This window comes from Chelmon rostratus, chromosome 23 (genome assembly GCF_017976325.1).
Source record: "Chelmon rostratus isolate fCheRos1 chromosome 23, fCheRos1.pri, whole genome shotgun sequence".
Classification (NCBI taxonomy): domain Eukaryota; kingdom Metazoa; phylum Chordata; class Actinopteri; order Chaetodontiformes; family Chaetodontidae; genus Chelmon; species Chelmon rostratus.
Window position 1 is genome coordinate 8,850,917 of NC_055680.1, and position 23,406 is coordinate 8,874,322.

At 41.5% G+C, this 23,406-nt stretch overlaps 1 protein-coding gene across 5 annotated transcripts in view; it reads right to left on the minus strand.

Moving 5' to 3' along the window:
* LOC121626666 (receptor-type tyrosine-protein phosphatase delta-like) overlaps nucleotides 1-23,406 on the minus strand; it is a 130,592-nt gene that overhangs the window by 47,388 nt on the left and 59,798 nt on the right. For all 5 annotated transcript variants that reach the window (XM_041965302.1, XM_041965299.1, XM_041965301.1 and 2 more), the window contains exons 4-5: nucleotides 22,869-23,010; nucleotides 3,625-3,813 (exon numbers count right to left, since the gene is read on the minus strand). In XM_041965302.1, the coding sequence (XP_041821236.1) occupies nucleotides 3,625-3,813; nucleotides 22,869-23,010 (331 nt within the window). The remainder of the gene's footprint in view (nucleotides 1-3,624; nucleotides 3,814-22,868; nucleotides 23,011-23,406) is intronic.

A 23,406-nucleotide genomic window follows, 5' to 3' on the forward strand; every position in this document is an offset into this window, starting at 1 on the left:
GTAATCATGCAAAACATTGCAATTCAAATATATTGTTCCTCTTAACAGGCCTAACAACAAGGGAAAAGAAAATAACACATTGTCAACCAAATCCAAATGAAAAGAAATGAAAAAAACAAACACCTATGATATCTTCTGTCTACAGTACATTTGCCTTGTTGATGACTTCTTTACAGAAAAAAACTGATTACTTTTTAGGTTGTAGGGTCTAAAAAGACACTCATCCTAGCGCCAATGTTAAAAAAAAATGTCATAATTTCACTTTGAAGAATAGGGCCAAGCCCTTCAATATACAACATGTCACTGGACTGGTCAATATGGGGATGAGTGATACTGCTTCAGGGAAACATGGATCAAACAAAAGAGGTTTACAGTATAAGAAAGCAGCATAACAAGGGAGGACAATTGAAAGAAAGAAATTTAGGTATGAATTTGAGCATATTCAATCACATATCAAGTGTAACATTCACCTAACAGAATAATTTGGGACTTCATCTAGGTGAAGTAACTTTCAAAAAAATGCAGCCCATACAAAAAAATCGAAAAATGCTGCTCATATATATGGAAAAATGTTAATTGAAGTATTGTGTAAGGCAAAACCAACATATAACCCTCTGTAACAAAAGTTTTGACATGCAAATCTTGGCAAGAAATGTATGTCGGCACAACTTACAACCTTCTGACAACCCTTAGCTGAAAAATAAAATGCAATTGTATTAGAAGACAAAATTCAAAATATCGGCTTGAGCCGACAAGAAGGTAACCAACCACTGCTTTAGCTTGTGAAAGCCTCAAAAGACACCCATAAAAATCCACCAATGGGATCAGCAGTGTGGTGTCACATGACCAAGGGAAAAATGGCTTTATGCATCAACAACTCTCCAGCTTCATGTCACACGGCAAAAATGAGCCAATCAGGTCCTCGCCAGACTCTACTGTTTGCCTTCCCCAAACCCTGAAGAAAAAAAGTCAAAAAGTAAAATAGTCTCCAAACCCAAGAAAAGTAAGAAAAATAGGTGAAAGAGAAAAAAAGCACCGTAGAAACTTTATCAAAAAAGTGGTTGTTTGGGCTTTTTTGTAGAGGTACAGGAGAGGAAAGCAAATAGAAGAAATGGAAAAAAAATAGTTTGCAAAGATAGAAAGAATTCTTTGGGAGAAAAAAGCAGAGGAGAGGCAATGTTGTCTTCAGCATGCCTGCGTGATTCCACAGCATCTGTGCATATTTTTAGTGCTGAACAAGAACAGCTAAGGGGGAAAAATGCTTGGTTGTTTTAGTTGGACAAAAAGAGGGACACATGATTCGCTATGGCCAAAAAGAAAACAAAAATGAACGGAAAAAATATAGTTTAAAAAAATAATTGTCATTGGATATGCTTATTTGAGCCAGGGCAAGCATATCACAACTGAGCTAAACAGGCTCTTGAAACCAGAATACAAAGGAGGAAATAAAGCATAGACAAAAAGATGGAATACAAATTTAGTCAACGAAACAGGACAAATAAGAAGGAAGGTCCATATGAACGTAATGGGATTTGGTCTTGGTAAACAGGACAAAAATGGAGGTGATTCGAGTGAATGGATGGGTTGACAGCAAGAATGAATTTGTATTATTTTCATTCTGTGAACGTCAGTTCAGCACTCTTACCTCTTATTGGTGTACCACCTGGGTGGATAATATGAATGCAAATAAGATTAGAAAGAAGAAGCATTAGTACGAGTAGATAGAGGCTGGGGGCTTTGGAAGAAGAATCAAATTAGATTTAACAGGGTACGTAAATAAAGGTACTAGAGGAGAGAGAAAGGAGAGAGAGAGAGAATAAGAACTTTTCTGTACTCTACTGGCAGAGAAAGACAGGATTCATCATAGAAAAATCATAGGTCAGAGAGAAGAACTTGTACATTGATGTACCACGGGGAGGTGCCATTTTGGAAGTGGCAATGGCTTCTGAAGACCATCTACTGAAGGGAGAGACTTTGAGGACTTTGTATATGAGATTGAGAACAGACATGTTTGAAAAGAACTTGATCCCTTCGCTTGATCTGAGCTGGTCACCTCCCTAAAAAAAACTCCTGAAATTTCCACACCTACTGTGCTGGTGTTAAAAGATTACATAAGTGAGTGAGTGGTGGGTCAGTGAGTGAGTACAAACATGTGAGGACAGGTCATTACCCAGGTCAGTATATGACAACACTAAACTAGGATTTGGGGATTGTAATCTCCAGATAGAGGTGAAACTACAGCTGGCAGTGGAAGGACACTTGAGCACCTTGGGGTGAGGGGAGAGTGTGTGTGTCTCTAGTAGTAACCCTGAGACTAAACTATCTGTTAGTAAAATGCATGCCATGCATTTTAATAGTTGTTGGAAACATGGAAATTAGTGGGGGGGTGATGTGTGCTTTAGAGCTAAGCACTTACCAAAGGATTCTGTAGATTTAAAAATATAGAGAGAAGAAAGACAGCATAAGAATATGATTATATTCTTTAAGTTTAGTTAACAAGGTTTCGTTAATGCTTTAATAACTCTACGTGAATCAAAGTCGCACATTAGAAATAAGGGTTAATTCTACACAGTTCTGTTGAAAACAAGTCAGCAAGGAAGTAAGGTTAACAAGACGGTTTAACAAAGGACAGCTGTGAAATCTGTGAAGACAGGTGGTCAAACATACAAGACTTAAAATTTACACGTCGTGCTAATGTGTTGCCGTCAGCTGGCACATAAAGCTGCAAGCTATGATTTATGTTTACATTTTTTTTTTTTTGAAGATAGATTAATCTCCTTGGATTGAGATATTGACATCAAACTTGTGATATTCAGGTGAATGGGTATATTAGGGTGTGTCACAGGCAAATAAAAACAAAGCTGGCATCTACACATTAAAGCAGGGGCAGTAAATTCAAAGAATCAAGGGGTAGGGGAAAAAGCCTTATGAAGTTTTACGCACTACTGTGGCTAATTAGTGTCCAGAATTCAATGTTTCTTTCTTTAACCTGAAGAAGTTCTTATGCAAAGCAAATATTTATTCAGAGGAGGTTTTATGATCCCTCTTTTGAAATAAAATTTCAACAAATGCACAAGGACAATGATTGGTTTTCTTTTCTGCACGTTTTCCTATTTTAAAATCACGTGTTCTCCTTAGCAGATTCTGAATGAAGCCGAATGTTGATTATTAATTGTTTGAAAAAAAGAGGGAAAAAAAAGACATAAGAAATGAAGAGAATGGATCCAAAAAAATACTGCACCAATGCAGTGGAAAGGAAATCAACACAAAACAGCAAAGGAATTCATTGTAAAAAGTCACAGCAGTGAGCAATGAGGGCAGAAGTTAGGGCAGAAGCCAGCAAACACAGAGGGGGAACAATCCCAACAGCCCAATGACAACACTGGAAGACAAAGGGAGACACACATACAGACAACACACACCGGGGCGTACAGAGTAGAGGACAGGAAATAGTAGAAACAATGCCATTACCTACAAAATGAAAAGCCAAATGAGAAGTTAAATTATGGGAGGAAGAAGAGGATGAGAGAACAGAGGAGACAACAGGGGGAGCAGATCAGATAGAGGAAAACAGGAAAGAAGACTCCCTGTTTTGTAATTAAGTTTTCAGCAGAGGAAACCTACCTGATCTGAGCTGTTTAATGCGTCCATTGTTGTTGGTGGTGTTGACAGGGAGGAAGTCTTTGAACCAGGAGATGTCAGGGTCGGGGTTGCCGCTGGCGGCACAGAGCATGGTGGCGGTGCGCGTTCGCTCCACCACTTTCAACTGTGGGCCCATGTCTATGGTGGGGAAACCAGGGGGCAGCTGGTCCTCTGGAGACAGGTGGAGAAACATGGCGGCAGAGGTCAGATTTAGAGAATCAAACCCTGTGCAGAGCTTGTGAGGAGGGAGTGCCAGTGGAAATTATAGTCATAGAGGCTGCAGAGCAACGCAGTGAGTCAAAGATAAAGCAAACAGGAGAGAGACGATGTACGTTTTTTTTTAAAAAATAACTCTTTTTACCTTTCTACTAACTGTACTAACTCTGTCAATAAGCATTCATTATTTCTAAAGCCATGATGTTTAAAAACTGCTTTCCCTGCCCATATTATTGACGAGGACAGAAAATGAACAAAAAGTGACAACGCACAACAGCACAGTTCAGGTATCTGCAGGTAATTAAAGGAGTCGTTCAGGAGTATTTTGGGAAATAAACATATTTGCTTTATCCCTCAGAGATGAGAAGAGAGATACCCCTGCATGAGGTAAAACCCACCTAACAGCACCTCTTACACTCAATTAATTATTAACATGTTATATCTCCTGTCTAATCTGTTAAAAAAAACTCAATGAAAAAGAACAATTTGTGGTTTCAAGAGAGATTATGATGAGGAATACTTCTTCCTTTTGAGAAGATTTTTTAACGTGATAATCTGTGAGGCTAAGCGATGCTGGTAGGTGAATTTTGTTACCTTTAGAAGTGTTTCCCCCTGTTTTCCTGTCTTTACGCTCAAATGACTGCCCAAAATGTAATTCTATTCTTTCAAAGAGCGAAAAAAAGAAACCATAGCAACAGTGGCTAAACATGTATTCAAGCGAGGTGGAGCTTTGAAGTTCTTTGATGATGGCAGGTGGCTGTGTTGTATAAGCTGTCTTGTTCCTGCCGGTGTCTCATCTTACCGCCCGAACAAGGGCGGGCTGCATCTTGCTGCTGTATGAGATGCGAGAGCAGATAACTCACGTTGCTCCTTGCTCTAAATATGTTCTTTTAGCAAAACAAAGAAAATCAAAGCCCAGAGCAGCTTTGTCTGAAGCTCGCCGCTCTGAACGGGAAGTATTTTTGGCTCGCAGCGAGTGATGTTCTTTGAGAGGGCGCAGAGTGGAATATTCCTTACACACCATGAGATCTCCATATGCAAAACGTCTGCCTCTCCGCGACGTTAGCTAAGTGTTAATCTGCAAAACAAAACCTGCTCATTCTGAATGCCAATGAGGTTTATGTGCACCTTAAGTTTTCCTTTCCCTGCTGTGATACGGCTAATTAGTGTCTTCCGTTGCTCTCGTAAACGGCACCTTTTTGGAAACACTTTCTTCATTAAATTTTCATGAGGAGACATCAGTCTGGAAACAGCTTTGAGATGCCATAGCCTGCACGCAGCCAAACAACAATCATGGCCGCCTTCCAACAATGCTTTTGGGTATCTGGCATGAGAAACCACCTCGATGGATAAATCTTCTCAGAAAGGGACTGTATTACAAATGAGTGACTTCAGACTGAACTACAAAACTTTCCGATGCAACTCTGTGTCCCTGCCTGAACTGACGTGTTTTGACAGTGATGGAAGGATATTGTTTGCTGATATTTTTTTTAAACAGCCAATCACACAGCAGGATTCTCTTTAGTCTCCTCAGATTGGTTTCATGACTTCCAATCCTACATAATTCATGCTTTCAACGCTGGTCATGTACTTGGCAGTTACACATTGTTAGCTATGCAGGACATCTTCGCCCATGCATCCTTATTTGTTCATCACTGTAAGTCCTTGACATGATGTTCAAGATATGTTATCTTTATCTCTTTCAGTATCCATTAAGGTAATGAGAAATGCTCTGGCTTCACTCTTGTTAAAAGCTCGTAGGTGTCTGGCACTGGGGTACTTGTTTGCACAAAATTGATGTGCTGCTCATTAAAACGATAACCACTTAGTCAGTTCACCTCAGTTTCACAGGCCCTGTTTACACCTGCCATTAACATGTGTCTTGGGTGATCCGATCGCAAGCGAGCAGCTCTAAGTACATCTCTTCACACCTGGCATAAGAATGCCTCTACATATGCGTCTCGAGTGACCACTTGTGATTGGATCCCACTTCCCCGCTCTACATGCAAATAAAGGCATACATCATTTCCGTTTGCAAAGACCGAATGCATTGTTGTTTTTAAGTGGCGGGAGGCAGAAATGTACTTTCCGTGCATAGTCTGCAGGAAATTAAAAGACATTTAGCACGCAGGTAACTTATCGGAAATCAGTCAAACCAGTCCATTTCGCCTGTTGTTGTGGCTTCTTGTTGTTTTGCACTTAATAATAACTCGATTTTAACACAAATGAGTACTTCCATTTGCGCATAGGACGTCAGTTGGGGAGGCCCTTCAGTTGGCCCAGGATACATTTGCACACACACTGCGAAAAGAATGTGGCCATATGCAGCCCAGACCACCTCCGAATGTGGCGTGAGCCTCGGATCTCAGTCCCTCTTGGGTGCATTTACACCTGCACTTACAGTTGTTCACTTGTGATTGGATCACCCAAGACTCCATGTTAATGCAAGGTGTAAACAGGGCCACAGTGGCCATATTAACTTAACATACAATATTCATTCTGTTTAAAATGTAGTGACTAAGTGTATTCTCCAGAAGTAATGCTCTTCATGAATAAGAGCACAAGTAACAGGGGAAAAAAATGCTCGGTCTTATCAACTTATCTTTTCTGAAAGCACTGCGTTAGCGACCATCAAGGAATGAAGGAATAGTCTAATGTGAGAAGCTGCACTTTCAAAGGTGCTCATTCAAATGGAGAGAGACAGGGAGGAGGAGGAAAGGAATTAATTGTACAAGGTAGCTCCTGTCCAAGCTCTCTTCAGCCTGCTCAAGGTCGAACAGACAATTAGTCGATTCTACAGTGAGTCAAAAGTATACCTGATCAAACACAATAGCCAGAAGCAAGCCTAGGCGCATGGATGCGTGTTGAATATAGTAATTGGATGTGACAATCCATGCGAACTAAAAAGCAATTCCTGTGAAACTGCAATGTATTCTAAAACAAAGTGCTCAAGAGATCATAATTTAGCTATCCTTTCAGAAGTCAGAATTGTTCATATGCTGCAGTATGCAGTGCCCCTGGTTGTTCAGCTCTATGGAGAAAAGATGGTGTGGGACAACATTCATTTTAAATTAGAAATGGTGTCGCCCAGGTCAACAAGATTTTCAAAAACAGTAAAAAGATGGTATTTATGCTCACACTATTGATTAACCACAGTATGACTCGCTGAAAGTGTGAAGAACCGGGAAAAATGAGGTTGCGTCATGTGGACAAAGGGCCCTTTCACCAAGCCCATCTTCCCTCTCCTATAGAATGTACACATTACATGATGGTAGCCCCTAACTCCAGTGCAGGCAGCTGATATGCCTTAGGGCAGTGGATTTCAAATTAATGATCTGTTACAAAGGTTTCTGGCCTTTTGAATGCATTCTCGCTTCGCCCAGAAATGCATTTTACAGCTGCCTTGTGCGCACATGCTCATCTAGAATGGCCACAAAGTCATGACATCAACTGTGAGGTATGTGAAAAACTTTTCTAGCATAGAGCATGAGATCAAGATGCAACAACAACAACAAAAGTGTAATAAACAAGTACTTTGACATTCTCAAGCTCCTTACAACTCCAAGCTATACCCTCATTTACTTCACAACAAGAATTGCCTTTGTGATAATAAATAAAGGGAGGGAAATTGAACACATTTGCTAGCGTGTGCTGTGATTAACAACTCATGTCAACAGAGCTGCCGCAGCATTTTCCGTACAAGGCCAAGAGACCAAAATGAAATCAGATTAATCACGCTTTAATTTGAGCCACGAAATGTTTGTCGGACATTTTTTTGCAGATGTTGGGTTATTGGCAACATGTTGAAAGTAAAGAATGAAATAATTAATCAACCAGGGGCCAAGCGGCTAGCAGTTTTTCCCAGCCATGACTCAAGAGGTTGGTTTTCGACTTGTGGTTACATAAATTATCTGCAAGGAGCTACCTCATTACCACTTCAGGAACTCTGAGCTGCATCCTGTTAAGAGAGGAAATTGGAAAAGTTTGCTTCTCGTGCATTTGTTTTTGAATGTATGTGTTGGGATAAGTATACAGTAAGTGCTGAATAAATGACTTGAACAAACACTACCAAGCTACCCGGTACAATATATATATATATCAGTGAAAACGTAAAGGTGAAATTATCAATAAGAAGGGGTTTTTAGAGATTTCCCCCACTTCCTTAATCCGTCAAGCTGAGAACTGCAATCTCAAGGACAGTCTAAGACAAGGGCAGTTTCTGCTTTACAGACCCATACTGTATATTCAACAATGGATCTCCGCTCTAAATGAGATGGACGGGAGAGAAATGCTGAAGTCACCTTCTAGAGAAGTGCTGAGCACTGGTGCTTGATATAAAAAGACTCCCAATGACAATTTGCACACATTAGCCACTGCCAGGCTATCAGGCCATATGAGTGCGTGTGGTGCCAAGTATGGGAGGAGTATAAAAAGGACATTGGCTCAAAAAGTACCTCAGTGAGCAGATTTCTGCTGAAGACATAAGGCCACTGGACATAAACTCAACCCATTAGCAGATTATATCTATTGATCAGTCGCACAAAATACGAGCACAAGTGAAGTCACATTTGCGTTGTATGACAACAGCGGCCGTTTCAGTTTCCAAAATGTTGCTCGAGTGCAGCATAAATTCAGCATCGTTTGGCATCATACTGCAGTTGCTACAACTGTACAAACACACACACACATCCTCTGTGCAAAGCAAACGTCTCACCTGCTGTGGTGTAATGGCTTGAGTGACTAACTCAAGTAATATCCTCCTTGCTTGGGCTCTAATTAAATAAGCAACAAACAGATAAAGGTACCATTCAAACATGATCTGTGACTGTTTACATGTTTGCTTAGTTAGTGCTACACCAAGGAGCTTGTGTGTGTGTGTGTGTGTGTGTGTGTGTGTGTGCGCCTTCTGAGGTAATGTTTACAAGGTCTTGCAGGACTAATGCAGTTACATTTATGGAGTGGAATCCATTTGAGAGATCGTGGAACCACAGTTAGACTTGAGCCTGGATTTCTGCTTGAGTTTGATGTCTTGTCAGATGTTGACAGCTTTGGGTCACTGTGGCCCCAGAAAACCAAATTAAAAGCATGTTCCTCTCTCCTGTGTAACACCTACAGTATGCACTTCACTGCATACAGTGTTGGCTGTCTCTTTATTTGGTGCATGTTGGCGTGGACACAGAACACAGGCAATTACACAGTGAGCTGATGTTTGCAGATATTTATAGTCGACTAATATTGCACCTAAAGGTCCATTTAGTGGGATCTATTGGCAGAATGAGCCCACTGTATCTAGAGAGGGAGTGGATCCTCTTCAATGGAGTCCACCATGTTGCACCACTATGTTTCTATGGTACCCAAGAAGATCTAGAGAGCCACTTTAGCATTTTCAGCAGCCACTATAGGTTCTCCTACGAAGAGGAGGGCGAGGTGAGGGGTATTCTGTTGGTTGCAAGCTGCTACCTCACTGCTGTATGCCACTATATTCAACACATTGGCCCCTTAAGCATGTAGATTTACAGCTGCTAGTATGTCTGATATTGAATTTGTAATGACGATTGATATTTACCTAGTGCGCTATGACATCAACATGCAATGCAGTATTGTAAAATGCATGACATTCTTCATTGTGTAGCAACACAAAAGCAATAAAATATTCAGAAAATTGAGTTCAAATCTGATTAAGTGTAATTATGTGAGACGTGGATGCTGTTTTATGTCACCAAAATCACATTTGGCTGCAAAATTACCCAACAAGTACAAAGGAATTTGAGAAGAAAATAAGCCTTGGTTGCACTGGATTTTCCAAGTGAAGCCATAAAAACATAACCCTTCCGGTCACATTCTGGCTTAGGTTCTGTGGTCGCTGCACAGGGATTGGATTCAGCCCGACCCTTTTCTTCCCAAGCGGAACACAACTTTTCACGGCTGAGGTTATTCTTCAGGGAAAATCCCTGCAGGCCATAATAAGATATATTTGTTGGACGTATTTGAGTGGATACAATCTCCTCAAAGAGGCTGTCACAGGTCACTTGCTGCAGCAGCGTGCTGGAGAAAAGTGTTTGTCAAGACGTATTGTTGTTTGGGAATCCCTCCTCGCCAAAGATGCTGGATTATGGAAGCGTGGGAATTAGGGGCAGATGTCTTCAAGTATGACACTCTTACATTTTACGCTCCTTTTTCCTCTGCCCAAAAGATTATTTTTGCCCAGTTTATGAATCAATCTGATTCTCTCTACCCCTTCCAAGATAAGACTTCAGCCGGCACAAAAAGACGAGCCACAAAACATTACCCACGGAGTGTGACAGCACTGCTTATTTTTCTCAGCAGCCTGCGCCAAAGCCATTTTTCTCCCCCACCACACCATAGCATATAATTTGAAGTTGAGGGACACTGATTAAAGCTCTTTCCACACTCAAAAATCCAAAAGAAGTGAGAAAGAAGAGAGGAGAATTCAGCACAGTTAGGCTGCTAATCACGTTAATCATACGGCACTCTTGCTGTTCACAAGGACGTCGTTTGGAACCGGCTTGTTTCATGGCCTGCTAATGCATTAGGTGACCGAGATTGAATTAGGATGTGGTGTTTTTATAAACTAGCAAAAGGTAATTAATAAGGAAAAGAATTCCGTGCACACAATTTAAGATGAATGATGAAAGACTTGTAGGAGTGCAGTAACGTCAGAGAAAATCAAATCAAATCTCGACACACACACGCAAATATTTAACCAAGAGTCTCTCGGTGCAGACATCTGGTCTTTGTGGCATTAACTTTCTTTATTATTTTATTTTTCCAAAATCAGGTTGTTGATTTGGAACGCATTAACACTGAAACATTGTCCATTATAATTTGTTTACAGTTCTCTAAAAAATTGTTGCAAGCCTAGTTAATACATCCGTTCACAGACGACCTGAATCCTCTTCAACAAAATGTTCTGTTCGGCTCCTGTTCAACTGACGTATTCAATTATTATTTTTTTTTCCTTTGGCATGGGAGAGGGAACTGTTAATTATGCTTTTGTTTTCACACAAACAAAATTACTCAACCAAACGTAAGAGCTCTTGATTAACAAAGGCAGACAGCAATTCCATTTTGTGCCAATTCTATGACGGCATCTGTTCTATTTTTCTCGTTCCCTCTCTCTAATGTTTCACCACTTTCACCCACGTCGGTTCTGATTTCCTCGCTCCCCTTATAAGGTGCACTTTCTACGCTGTGGTGAAAAGGTGTATTTTTACAATCTAGCACCTAATGATTGACGGGGCTGAAATCTAAGCCCCCCCTCCTTTGCTTTATCAGCTACCTGCAGCTTGGTTAAACTATCTCGAACTTGGACTCAGACCAAGTTGCTTTACTCAACACAGCATCCATCATTCTGCCCATAAACTTTTGCAGAGGTGAAAGTTGCACCCACATGAGTTTTTGACCATGGGACTAGGACCTTTTAATATCTGGTCTATCCTATTTTCACTGAAAACACTCAGACATCTGAGGATATTTATGTAATTAATGTATCCCAGTAAAAAATTGTATATTACTGTTTTACACAGTACCTCGACCTAGACCTAGATTAGATGCAACGCTTTGATAATCACCATTGCACACATGCCCGGACATTCTTGTCAGCATATGGCTATTTTAGCAGTGCCTTGGGTAGAATACCTAGAATAGTTAAGATACAAGTGATGACCCTTAACATTAAGGGTGTAAAGTAACAGTTTAAAAGGAAACAAGTCAGACAAGCATGCAGAGTATAAAAGCACATGTGCACCATCGCCGAGAAAACAGAAAATGATGAATTGAGATGTCTAATTTTTCCCAAAATGCCCTCAGAGATTGTAAAGCCCGTATTTATCTCATTGATACATCCCAGTGCTGTTTGGCACATATGTTGTCCGGTTTAAATAAGATTAGGTTTTCCCCTAGAGCTTCCTTTGAGGCAGATTTCCCAAATAAGCCTCCTGGCACCTGTGCAAGGTGGATATTGCTAAACTAATCCAATAATGGAAAACAAAATGCTCAGCAAGTCTGTCTAATAAGGTACACAGAAGTCTGTAGTGGGGGACAATTCTGAGATTCACCTTCATGTGTTGTTTTTCAAGGGTTCACAGGCTAGTGAACTCCGAGTCAACCTTCAAATTGTTTTACAGCATGGCATGTATGTGGACTGATGTGGTTTTTATTATTGCCCAGCCTGGAAAAGACTCAGGAGGAGCTCATGTGTGAGAGCACGTCCCAATTATAAGCCTGGAGCCACGGCTCTTTATGTTCCGAATAAATGACCAAGTATGAGAAAATGTTAAGTGACACGGCGTGACTGCTTTCCAGTTTAGGTTTACAAATGCGTCTGTGCAGGACTTGCAGGTCAGAACTAATCCCGTTGCATCTATCAGAGTGCTGAAGAGTTCAAATTTGTTTTGAAAGCCCAAGATCCATTCCTCGCCCCTGAGGATACAAATGTATGTTTCAAGCTTCACAATAACATAGATGGAGTGGGTAACTCAGATAGAGGCATGTGTCTCCAGTTTGTGCCAAGGCCCTGTTTTCACATGAGAGAAGTCAGTCATTTATAAACCATCTGATAGATATGAGGCTGGGTGATTTTAGGTGAAAGCTGTTGTCGTGTACAGTAGTTTCTCTGTTCTATTCAAATGGAAGCTAAATGGTCTCCCCACACTTTCAGAAAACTAGAACATCAGCGACATAGTTTTGCAAATGTTCCCCAGTGTACTGTGTTTTGTTCAGTGAAAAATTGGGTAATTCAGCGCAGCAGAAATCAGCAGTGAGAGTGCAGCTGGGCCGATGAAAGCATGTTTAGTTTATTAGTTGATTCTACAGGTATAGAGCACGCTAATGAATATTACTGTGAATTTGCCGCAGTTGGCTCAAACGGCTAATTCCAATTTACTGTAATAGAGTTTCAAGAGGAACAGGCCCACTCCAAGTCAAAGTGGCATTAAGTCTCACTAGCTTGGTACCTCTGAAAGGTAGTTCAGTAATTTGCAGAGCAAATACAGTCTCTGTGAGAGAACTTCCAAAACCTGAGGGCAGACAGCGGGGGACCATCTAGTATCCACTAAAATTTTATTTTACCGACGTTGCCTAAAGGAGTGAAATCAGAATGTATTGTGAAATAGTGTCCAGTGTGTTCCTTTAAACTCCGCTGATGAACATCGGAATGAAATATAGGAGGAGGGAGGTGAAGGCGTAGAAATCCCCTGTAACCCGAGGTTCATGGCACTCTGTCTCCGTGAAAAATAGCATCCTCTCCCCCTTTGCCCTGCACTGATTGTTTCTTCCATAAATCCCCTTTGAGATTGTATAATTAATTGAATGCTGCTTATTTGTCATTAAAAACCCTCGCCTAATGCCTGAGATTATGAGGAAGCCATTGTAGAGTCAATCTATTAATCATCGCGCCCCCCCCAACAGAAAAACCTTCACACATGAACAAGTCGAGCCGTTCCTCATTCTGCGTGACATTGGAGAACTAGTAGTAAAACTCTGTGTCGACACGCTGGTGTCATGCTACAGCATGTCATAAAACAGTGCGGCATTTTTTTAAACACTTCTCATGAATTGTAAAACACGTGAAGTTAATTTGTGGATCACGCAAAAAAATAGCACTTTTCACCACTCATGTCCCACCATGAAATACAGCATGCACACCTGCAACGGGAGTAGCCATATTGTTGACGATCGTGGGATTCAGGACCCCCTTTAAGACCGTCTTGGAAGGCCCTATAAAGAGGTTTGTGCGGAGCTCCTTAGAGAAGCAGTTGTTGGGATCTTGGTTGGAATTTGCGGTAGAATTTGATAGAAAGCGGCGGGGAAACGGGATCCAGGTCAGAAACGGTTGGAGCTATGCTTTAAAATGCCCCCGCCGAATGTTCCTTCAAGCCTGCCTTCCCCCATAGACATTTTTTATGGCCATCGCTGCTGGGGCAGATTGGATCAGCCAAGCAGAGGGCATGCAACAGAGATGTACGCCACTTCTGGCAAGGCGCCCCAACCCTCCCCAGGCCCCATGTCATTCATAAACATGACGGATTAGCTGTGATATTCCTCCATTTACAACATAAGCGAAGGGAGTGGGAGGAAGAGAATGAAAGCAGAGAGTGAGTGTTAGTGTCGGTTGCCCCTTAGGGGTAGTGCTAAAATGGATGGGTAAAGAGGGAGATGAAAAGGAGAGATGAAGCAGGAAGGGCGGAGAGGGGGCCTTTCTCTACAGGCCTGGCTGGGCAAGCAGCAAGGCAGGCAGGAAGCCAGGCACAAAGCTCCATTTACGCTCAGATGCCGCGCCCCCCTCCCCTCTTAGCTTTACAGACTACACGTCAGCTCAGCCAGATGTACTGTTCTGAGTAAAGATCACCTAGGGGGAAGGTGGAGAGGGAGGAGGAGAGATTTCAAGACCCCCTCTACCTACAATCACGTCTTTCTTCCACGCTCTCATTGTCTTCTACGTTCGCCTTCGCCACCGACTTCGTCTGCCTCGATCGAATCAGCAGCTCATCCAAGACTTTAAAAGATGCCTGATGCTAAAGACTCTCCCTCGATCTGTCTTTGTCTGTCTCCCGCCTTCCTTGCCTTCTGTCCCCTCTCCCACCCTCTTCAGGATTTCACTTTGCATATTCCATTTGCTGGTTGTTACCTTGAGCAATGATTCCATTTACTTCAGAAAACAGTGCCCCATTTATTTGGAGATGGAGAAAGCAAAAAAAAAAAAAAAAAAGAGGAAAGAAAGAAACTTGTGCTCTTGTCATCTTATCTGCCATCAGCATTTTTTCTGTTATTATTAGTAATATTCAAAGGAGGAGGAGGATGACTATTTGACAGTGCTTTGAGCTCTTTGCCAAACACAAAGCTAAACTGGATGTTGCTTATTCTCTCTCAACTCCACCTCAGGAAGCCTCTTCTTTTTTTAATTTCTTTTTTTTAAATATTTTTTCTTAACAGTCCATCAACCCTCATTTGATTCTCTTGAGTGCATTAAGCATTCACAAATAAAGGGGATGTGGCAGGGAATAAACAACCACACGCTACCTTTTCCTCAGAGACACCTCCATTCTCGCAGACACTCCCGTCACTTTGAAGCATATACTGCCAGACATCTGTTCTGTTTTTATGTTTCAGGCTTATTCATTGTATATTTACCCTCTTACCGCCCACTTGGGATGACTATGTGATGCTTGATGTTTTAAAGTTCAATAAAGTATATGTTTGCGTGTCAACGTTCATCATAAAATAAAATTGAGCGGCTTGGGTTGAGTCGTTTATTTTGTCTTTTCAGGTGATAGAGGCCAGGAGCTGGAGCCAGCACAGGCTCAGGAGCGTGTCAGCGACCAGGTGAGTCTTCCGGCCGGGTAGGAAAAAAGACAGAAGGCAAAACCGTGAGACGCTGAGTTGCTTCATTAACCTTCATGTACTATACATTCAGAAGCAGGGGGGTCAGTTTGATCAAGTGGCCGTTGGATTGTCACATGGCAAATCATTTGTGTATTTACAGAAGTCTGTGTATGTTTGGAAAGCTCTTTCAGGGGAAAAAAAACCCTACAGGACTGTGTGTGTGTGTGTGTGTGGAGGTGTGTATTACTTCACTAGCAAGGAAGCATCCAATCAGCTGTCAGAATTCTCCCACAAAATCCTCTGAACTGTAATCACTTTTAGGATTTTGTGCATGACAGTGCCTGATAACTTTATGGGTCACGACCATTTCAACATGGTATCATCAGACTCAGACGAGTACTCTGGGAGACGTGCGGTATAAATGTCTGAGGAAGCCGACTTTCTACAAGTTCACTTCCTCCTGAGAAAGGGAAAACCTAGCACCAGCCATTTCAATTATTGATACGGCTAAAAGCCTGCTACAGGAGAGGGGAGTATAGAGATTATTCATGCTTGCTAACATCCTGCAGAGAGGACCTCTTGCCTCTCAAAGAGCCCTAATGGAAAACGGGGGTTATATCAGGCTGTTCAAATTTAGCAGACAGGCATTCTCCCCGAAAGTGACTCGGGGAGACGGCGGGTGTCACAGCAGGCAGTGGGCGGTGTTATTTTATTATGGAAATGACGATACTAAGACCACATGTTTTGAGATTTGACAGCTGGGTTTACAGCTGATGTAACTTGCAATGAGAGTATGCAAGGTTTTGTCCCCTTTTCGTGCAGCTGTGGAACTTCTAATTAGTCACTGCGCTCATCTTAGCGGTACTGAATGTAATAACGTATAGACAACTAATTACATCAAAAATCAATTCTTGCCACATCACTTTCTCTCAGTGCAAAGTTGTTTGGTTGTAATTAGTGAGCAGCCTTACACAGCTTGAAAAGTTTCTCAAGATCATTAGATGCATTAAGGATGACCCTGCAGTACCCAATTAATCTAGCAGAAAATGACTTTTGAGTGCAGCTAGGATCAAAGCTACTAACATTAGCACCCCTCGACTACCTGGCTCAAACTTACACACTCCTCATTTTTTGACCTTGTGTTGCATCCAGTCCAGCCAGCGGAATATTCCATAATAATAATGTGTTCTGCTCTGCCATATAGCGTATCATGTAATGTGTATGAATCTGTATAGAACTCTATGAAGCAAAAATAAGATAAAAATGATGAGTCTGATTGTATGGCCAGCTTGAATAGATCAAGGTCAAAATTGGATTTTTGTGGAAAAAAAAAAAGTCATGCTTCATTATGTCTGCGCATGATGATGGTGATATTGTGTATATGCATGCTTTTCCTCTATATACCACAGTGTGCTGCACTTCATCACAGGTGAGGCATTTTTCACTCACCTTTGCCTTTTATGCAGAAAGATGGTACTGTCCTCTTGAACAAACCAAAGGGAGCAGCATTGTATGTTATTAATTTAAAACGGGGCTGTGTGTTAACTTTTTGAGCACACAGCACAGAGGTTAAAAGTTTTGTATCACAGGCCACAAAATTGTAGCACAAGTATAAAACGTCTGTTCGCAGCTCTAAAAACAACCACAAGTGGTGCAATTCATCATTTAAACAGGGATGTGACTGGCAAAGGACATTATTGTTGCATGGTGGATGCCATCCAAACTTGAACATGACATGTTTTCAGACAAACCTGTTCTTTACTTGCCTTGTTACATGCAGCTATTACACTTCAGTTTTATATTTATATTCATAAGTCACTGGCCACAACTAGGCTCTGTGTGCAGACATTAAATTAGCTAGTTTTGGTTTTGGTTGAAACCTTGCGAATAGCTAAGACGATTTTATTATAATATTTCACTGTTACACTGCAACTAACTTGACAAAACCCTGCTGATAGACCAGATATACTCCATCCTGTGCGTGGTGTGCGACTGTCACTGTAAATTAGCAAAATGTGAATATTTCCCTCTAAATGGAATTACAAACAGAACTGTGAAGCCTGTCAGAAATGTACTTAATCTTTGAACTTTTGTATTTGTTGTTTTTATGTCATTTTTAAATTAATTAAGTTTTCATTTATTTTCAACATTCTAAATATAATTACATCATGGCAACCAGTTAATGTGCAGGAAGAAAATAAGAATAAAATGAGTAGCTAATTATTAGGGGTAAGTTCATTTTAAATACAAAAATGTTACGGTTGCAGTCGACTTTTGGCATGGAAGCCGACATTTTTAATTTAGCCAAGTGTCATTTATCATAAATGCACATCTGGCATTTGCAACAAATCAAACCACTTGAAAATCGGTTAAAAATTCTGCAAGTTATGGCGATTTTAGTTGTGCATAGATCTCCTGCCTCAACATGCATTTGAATGTGGGTTTCCCTGTATCAATACGGTTGCTAATTTGTTGGAACTGTGGGAATTGGTGTTGGATGTATGCACTTTATGCGAGCAAATGTCCAAGTACAGACTGACTTTTAATCCTATTTACTTTTACATACCACACATTGAATTTAGCAGCATGTTGCTCAATTATTCTTCGTGCAATTGCATGTGTACATGTACAGATATTTTACCAAATCAAATACTTTGATTTGCAAAGGAACATTTTTCAAGTGCCTAATCTTTCCTTCCCATATTTTGTTGTTTACTGTTTAAGAGCACCTCCATAGAGGTGATAAACAATTTGCATTCTAAAATCACTCATCACCTAATTGCATTGCCAGTCCTGTGAGGTCACTGTGGAGAACAGTGACATCTTAGGCCAGCAACAGGGGAGGGGGAACCCGCATTCCTCATTTGTCTGAATCAATAATTATTAATTCAGGGAGCTGTGTTTACTTTTATTAAAACAAGTGCGGAGCCACAACATGTGCAGAGTTATCTATCATGTTCAGAGTGCAGTCCAAGCGCCTCTGTGGCTCCAGCAGATGTTTTCTCACACGCTATGCAGACTAGAAAGTCTAACATCCATCTTGTTGGCAGGGGTTTTGTCTTAAATCATCCTGCATACTATACAGATACTGATTGGCTCCCACGATTAACCATGCAGTGAGATAAAAGGGGGGAGCGGGGGGCTGATATTTTTGGGGTTTTTTTTTCAGAGATGAGATCAATTTATGTGATGACAGTCCATCTTTTTAATTACAATAATGAATAACTTGTCATCATGTGCTCCATTTTTGTGACGTATGAGAGAGTGAAGTTGGGAATTGTGGGGAGAGTAGCATCAAGTCGGTATTGGCCAAATCCCAAGCAATAACTCTGCCCATGGCTATTTTATGAAAAGTCTAATGGACATGAAGATAATTGATGGAGTCTGTGAAGCTGGTTCCACACTCACAATATCCCAGCATGCTTTGGGAGAAAAAAGGTTTCTGAGAAAAATGTCCTGCAAATAGCACTGACTCCTTATTCACATGGGAAATATGCTAAACACAATTGAAATGCAAGGACAAACAATTGTAATAGTGGTGCGTACTGTAAGATATATAAGCATCAACTGTGCGTCATAGTGGAGTGACCACTCGGGTTATACAGTTCCCTCAGACCCGTTGGAAGAAGTTCAGAATATCTTTGTTTCATATTCAACAAAACTGTTAAACTCTTGTGAGTCAGCATGTTTCCACAGGACCATTTTTGGAGGAAAAATGTATTTTTCAAACAAAATTGAGCGTTCCATGTGGCGGCCCAGGCCTTGCCATCTATAGAGCTCCTGCCAGCAAACCAGAGAATTGTATGGTAGCTGCTGGCCCCCGACTCTCCTTTTTTCGAGCCACTGATCACAAGCACAGTAATTTTACAATGGTCACTTGCTTCATCCCCACTGCATCCCTGCTCCGACAGTCCAAGACAGCTGACACAGCATTTATCTTGCTAAGCAATTTGAGCATGCAGACCAGCTTTTGTTCATCTCTCAGCCTGTGCTTAGAAGGAAGGCATTATGCATTGAGAGAATGGTGCAAGAGCACATGGATGAAAAACGAGGGTTAGGAATGAGCAATAAGGTACGTTTTAAATTATTCTTATCAGTCACTGCTCACAATTTCCTATGGGTTTGTGCTGTGCAGGCGGGTCCACACAGTTTAGACTGACCAACATCTTATGGATATCAGTTAACTAGGCTTGGAATATAAATTAGGCACCATTTGGTGTCTTTTATTAAGTGTGCAGACTATTTTTCTCATAACAATGACAAAGAACGCAGTGCATGCATTGTCTATGAATAATCACTGATCATGTAGCAGTCCTTTCATTGTATGTGGAAAGATCCGTCTCGGCTACACGGCTTTGACTGTGCCATTGCACCATTCCATACAAATGGAAATGATGCATTCTGTTTTTCCGTCACAGGAGAGCGGCTTCCCATTTTCCGCTCTCACTGTCAAGTTGTGCACAGCTGCATAAGTTTGCACACTTGTGTGTGTGTGGAGCACAGGAAATGGCTTTTGACAGCATAATGGGAGTATGAGGATGCAATATAAATCCTTAATCATGCCTGAATCATGAACTGCAGCACTCAAATCCACACATCATTCTGCTGGAACTACTGCTAGCAGGGACCGGAGACCCTGTGAGGTGTTTTGGCTACATTTTCTGGTGTTTCTTTTGTTTACTTATGGTTACACACGTACCAATGCAATCAAACTATGCTAACATTGCAGAGTGACAGATATACTTGTTAGAGGCTCACGTTCACATGCAAATATCTTACAGAGGCACATTCGTAAATGAGATCAAATACCACTTCACTGAAATCATATTCCAGCCATGACACCCAAAATGTGCTGTTCCTTCATTTCTCAATCCATTCCTGTCATTCTCAATTACAAAGCGAATCAAGATGACCTTAATTCAAAGACACGGGCTGCAAATGAGTTGGGTCATCTCATAGTTAATCAAAACAGAGCGTACAAAAAAGAGTGCGCTAAAGAAACCTGTACCTCATGCCGTGGCCTGGCAGATTTGACTGGGAACATCATTACGTTTCAGGGTTCGCCTTTCATGCAAATCGCTTTCGTGAGCCGGGAAGTTCATTACTAATGGCGCTTCCCATCAAGTTAGAGGCCCATCCGAATACTAATATCCCCCAGTACTTTGGATTTGTCACCTCGAATCCCCTCTCCTCATAGCATGGCAATTACAACAATGTGCTTTTCCTTCATGGAATTAGGCATCACCCCCTGTGGCGAGCTTCCCACAACAGATGCTTTGCAGTCGTTTGCACAGACCATTGGAGCCCAAATGAACTAAACGAACAGTCACTTTATATGTATTAGGCCTGGTGTAGTATCACTTATCTTTTTTTGCTTATTTATTTATCTCTCCAATCCTGCATCACACACTTGTGTACAACTTTAGGATTTCTTCACTAAAACGGAGGCGAGGGATCATATTTGCTGGTGATGGTGACAGACGAGACTTAGAGAATGTGCAGTTGCCTTTTTTAAACTGCAGCTTGTCATGTGGAATGATGAGTAGCAAACCAGCAGCGCGGTGTTTATTGTACTGTACAAAGTCGTTTTAGAAGGAAGAAGCTTTTTGGTCTCCTAAATAATATATAATGCATCCTTGAGGTAACCTTGTGTCACCTCATACAGTACGCTGCCTTCACAAAGCAGTGTCCCATCTTACTGCCAGCTTCCAGAGAGTCAAAGTCATTGTTACGGTGGGTATTTAAATAAGATAGAAATTGGTTTGGCTGTATTAAAGATGTCTGCAGCTTGAAGTTATAACTGTAGAAGAAAAGACTCAAATTAAATGTCTAGCTCGAGCTTATCTCATTCGAGTAATCCTTGATATCCTTGTTTGTGGCCAGCACTGTGGCATCATTTTCCTTTTGTTTATGTTGGATTTTCATCTTGGTTTGTTTCCTTTGCCAAGCTATGACTGATATCCCTGCTCACAGTAATTATTCAGGTCTTTTGTTGCATATTTTCTTTTTAAAGGCATTGCTACCACTGTGCATAATAATACATTTCCTTGGTCAGAGACATCTAGCAAATGGAAATGCTTGAACTGGGTGTAGGTCCAATCCCTGTTGTGTCACAGCGAGTGGGGACAGAGGGTTGTGAAATGAACACAAATCTTTCAGAATATTACCTAAAGCATTCACAATGCCAATATTTTGGGTTTATATGTATCTAAAGGAGGCAATGTGAGGACAGGGAGCACACCTTTTTATTTGCACCGGAGCAGAGAAAGAAAAAGCTTTCCCCCGTTTTTCTATTTTTTTGGTCCGTGATAGGCCTCTCCTCACCTTCAATACATTGATGGGAAAGGAGAGCGAGCAGAACAGCAAAATGGAAATGGTAATAAACATGCTAATGCTAGGCCGTGGAGCTGGGAAGAGCAGCTTCTACACCCGTCCCTCAGCTATCTATTGGCGTGCGCGGGCGTGCGTGCCCGAGTGTGTGCGAAGGGGAAAAACTGAGATAGAGAAGGAGCAGGAGTGGACGGGAAATGTGCATGTGCATGTGAGAGCGCACGCACATTCGCACAGTCACTTTGTGCTCAGAGTAAACAAGAGAGAGCCGCATGTGAACGTGCCACCTTTCTCTTTCAATCGGCCTCTGGAGACAGTGCAAAGGGCCTTTTGTTGGCTCATTGGTGAGATAAGAAGCGGGGGGGCTGGGGGGCCTTCAGAGACTCGCAGAGCCAGCTTTTTTTCTATAGGATGGAAGCACCCCACTCAATAGGAACTCATTTGCCATGTTGTGTAATTGTGGCACATAATGGAGCACACCTCATTCAGGCAGCCCAAGGCTTTTTTTTTTTTCTAAAGCCATTTTCTCCATTCACAGCCAAGCAAGTCATGTTTTAGAGAGATATTACGCACCCTTTTGAGCTCAGGGCCACCACATATTTGCCTTTGAATGGAATGTTTTGTGTAATCAAGATAAAATTTTGCTCAGTGCTTATTATGAAAGAGGCACTGTCAAACAATTTGATATTTGTCATCTGACTTTTTCTTCTCACACCTCACTGGACGTAAACAAAGTGGCTGACCTTTCCCGTCTGGTTCGCAATACATGTTTGTGCCGAGGAGCGCTGGCTATTAACAGTGGCCTCTGACAGACACTGGCATGGAGGCGACCTGCGACGAAAATGCTACCATGTAAACAATGCATGCTTGTTAATCACAACGAGAATCCACGGCTTTATTTTCTACACGGTCAAACGAATATCAAAGCTGAAGTGCGGAGATGAAAAATGACTGATTTGAAAATTATTGCTGAGCTTTTCCATTAAACCACCGCAGGCTAGGAATGGATGGCTATTTGCATAATTTAACTGGCATCTTAATTATTGTGTCAGGAATCTGTATGCAAATGACTTAAGTCACTTAGAAACGGAAACTTACTTGGCTAAATGGCTAATGGACTAAATCTTATCAAGTTAGAATACACAACGTGAGTGTAACCAGAGTCCCTAATTGGGTCTGACTGTGCGGCACGACAGTGAGAAACAAAGAAAAGAGGACAGGACAGGACAGACATAAAACAAGTAGATGCAAGCTTACCTGGGTTAGCTGGGAGAGAGAGGGCATGTTAGTGGTGTGTGTGTTTTGTTTTTCTTTTGGGGTTGTTGAGAAGGACCTACCACGTAAAACAGTGAGTCTGGTTGTAGCGCTCGTCTCTCCAACACTGTTGGAGGCAACGCATTCATATATGGCTTCATCTCGGGGCGTGCGCAAAGGCTGAATTCTTAGCACTGAACCAGAGCCGTCGTCGAACTCAATCACCTGCAGGTGCGAGAGACAGGATAATGTTAAAGGAGATTTTTTGGTTCACAATGGGTGAGGGACCTTCTGCAGACAAAAACAAAAAAAGAACAAAAAACAACAGTGTCAAGGACATTCGGCTAACAACACTGATGGTGACTGACACAATGTGCTTCCTATGACAGAAACGAAAGCTGCTGCCTACCTTACATTGAACTCTTGTGACATCGTGGTTTGTGAGTATTGTGGTTATGTACTGTACGTGTACAAAAAGAAGTTCAGGACCGATGAAGTATTAGAAGCTTAAAGAGAATATGTAGGTACTGAGAATACATGATTCTTAATTTCTTTAGCTTTTTTTGTTGTAGGTGTGTACGACATCCATTTGCTATGTGTTCAGCCGTGCTGTCTTCTAGT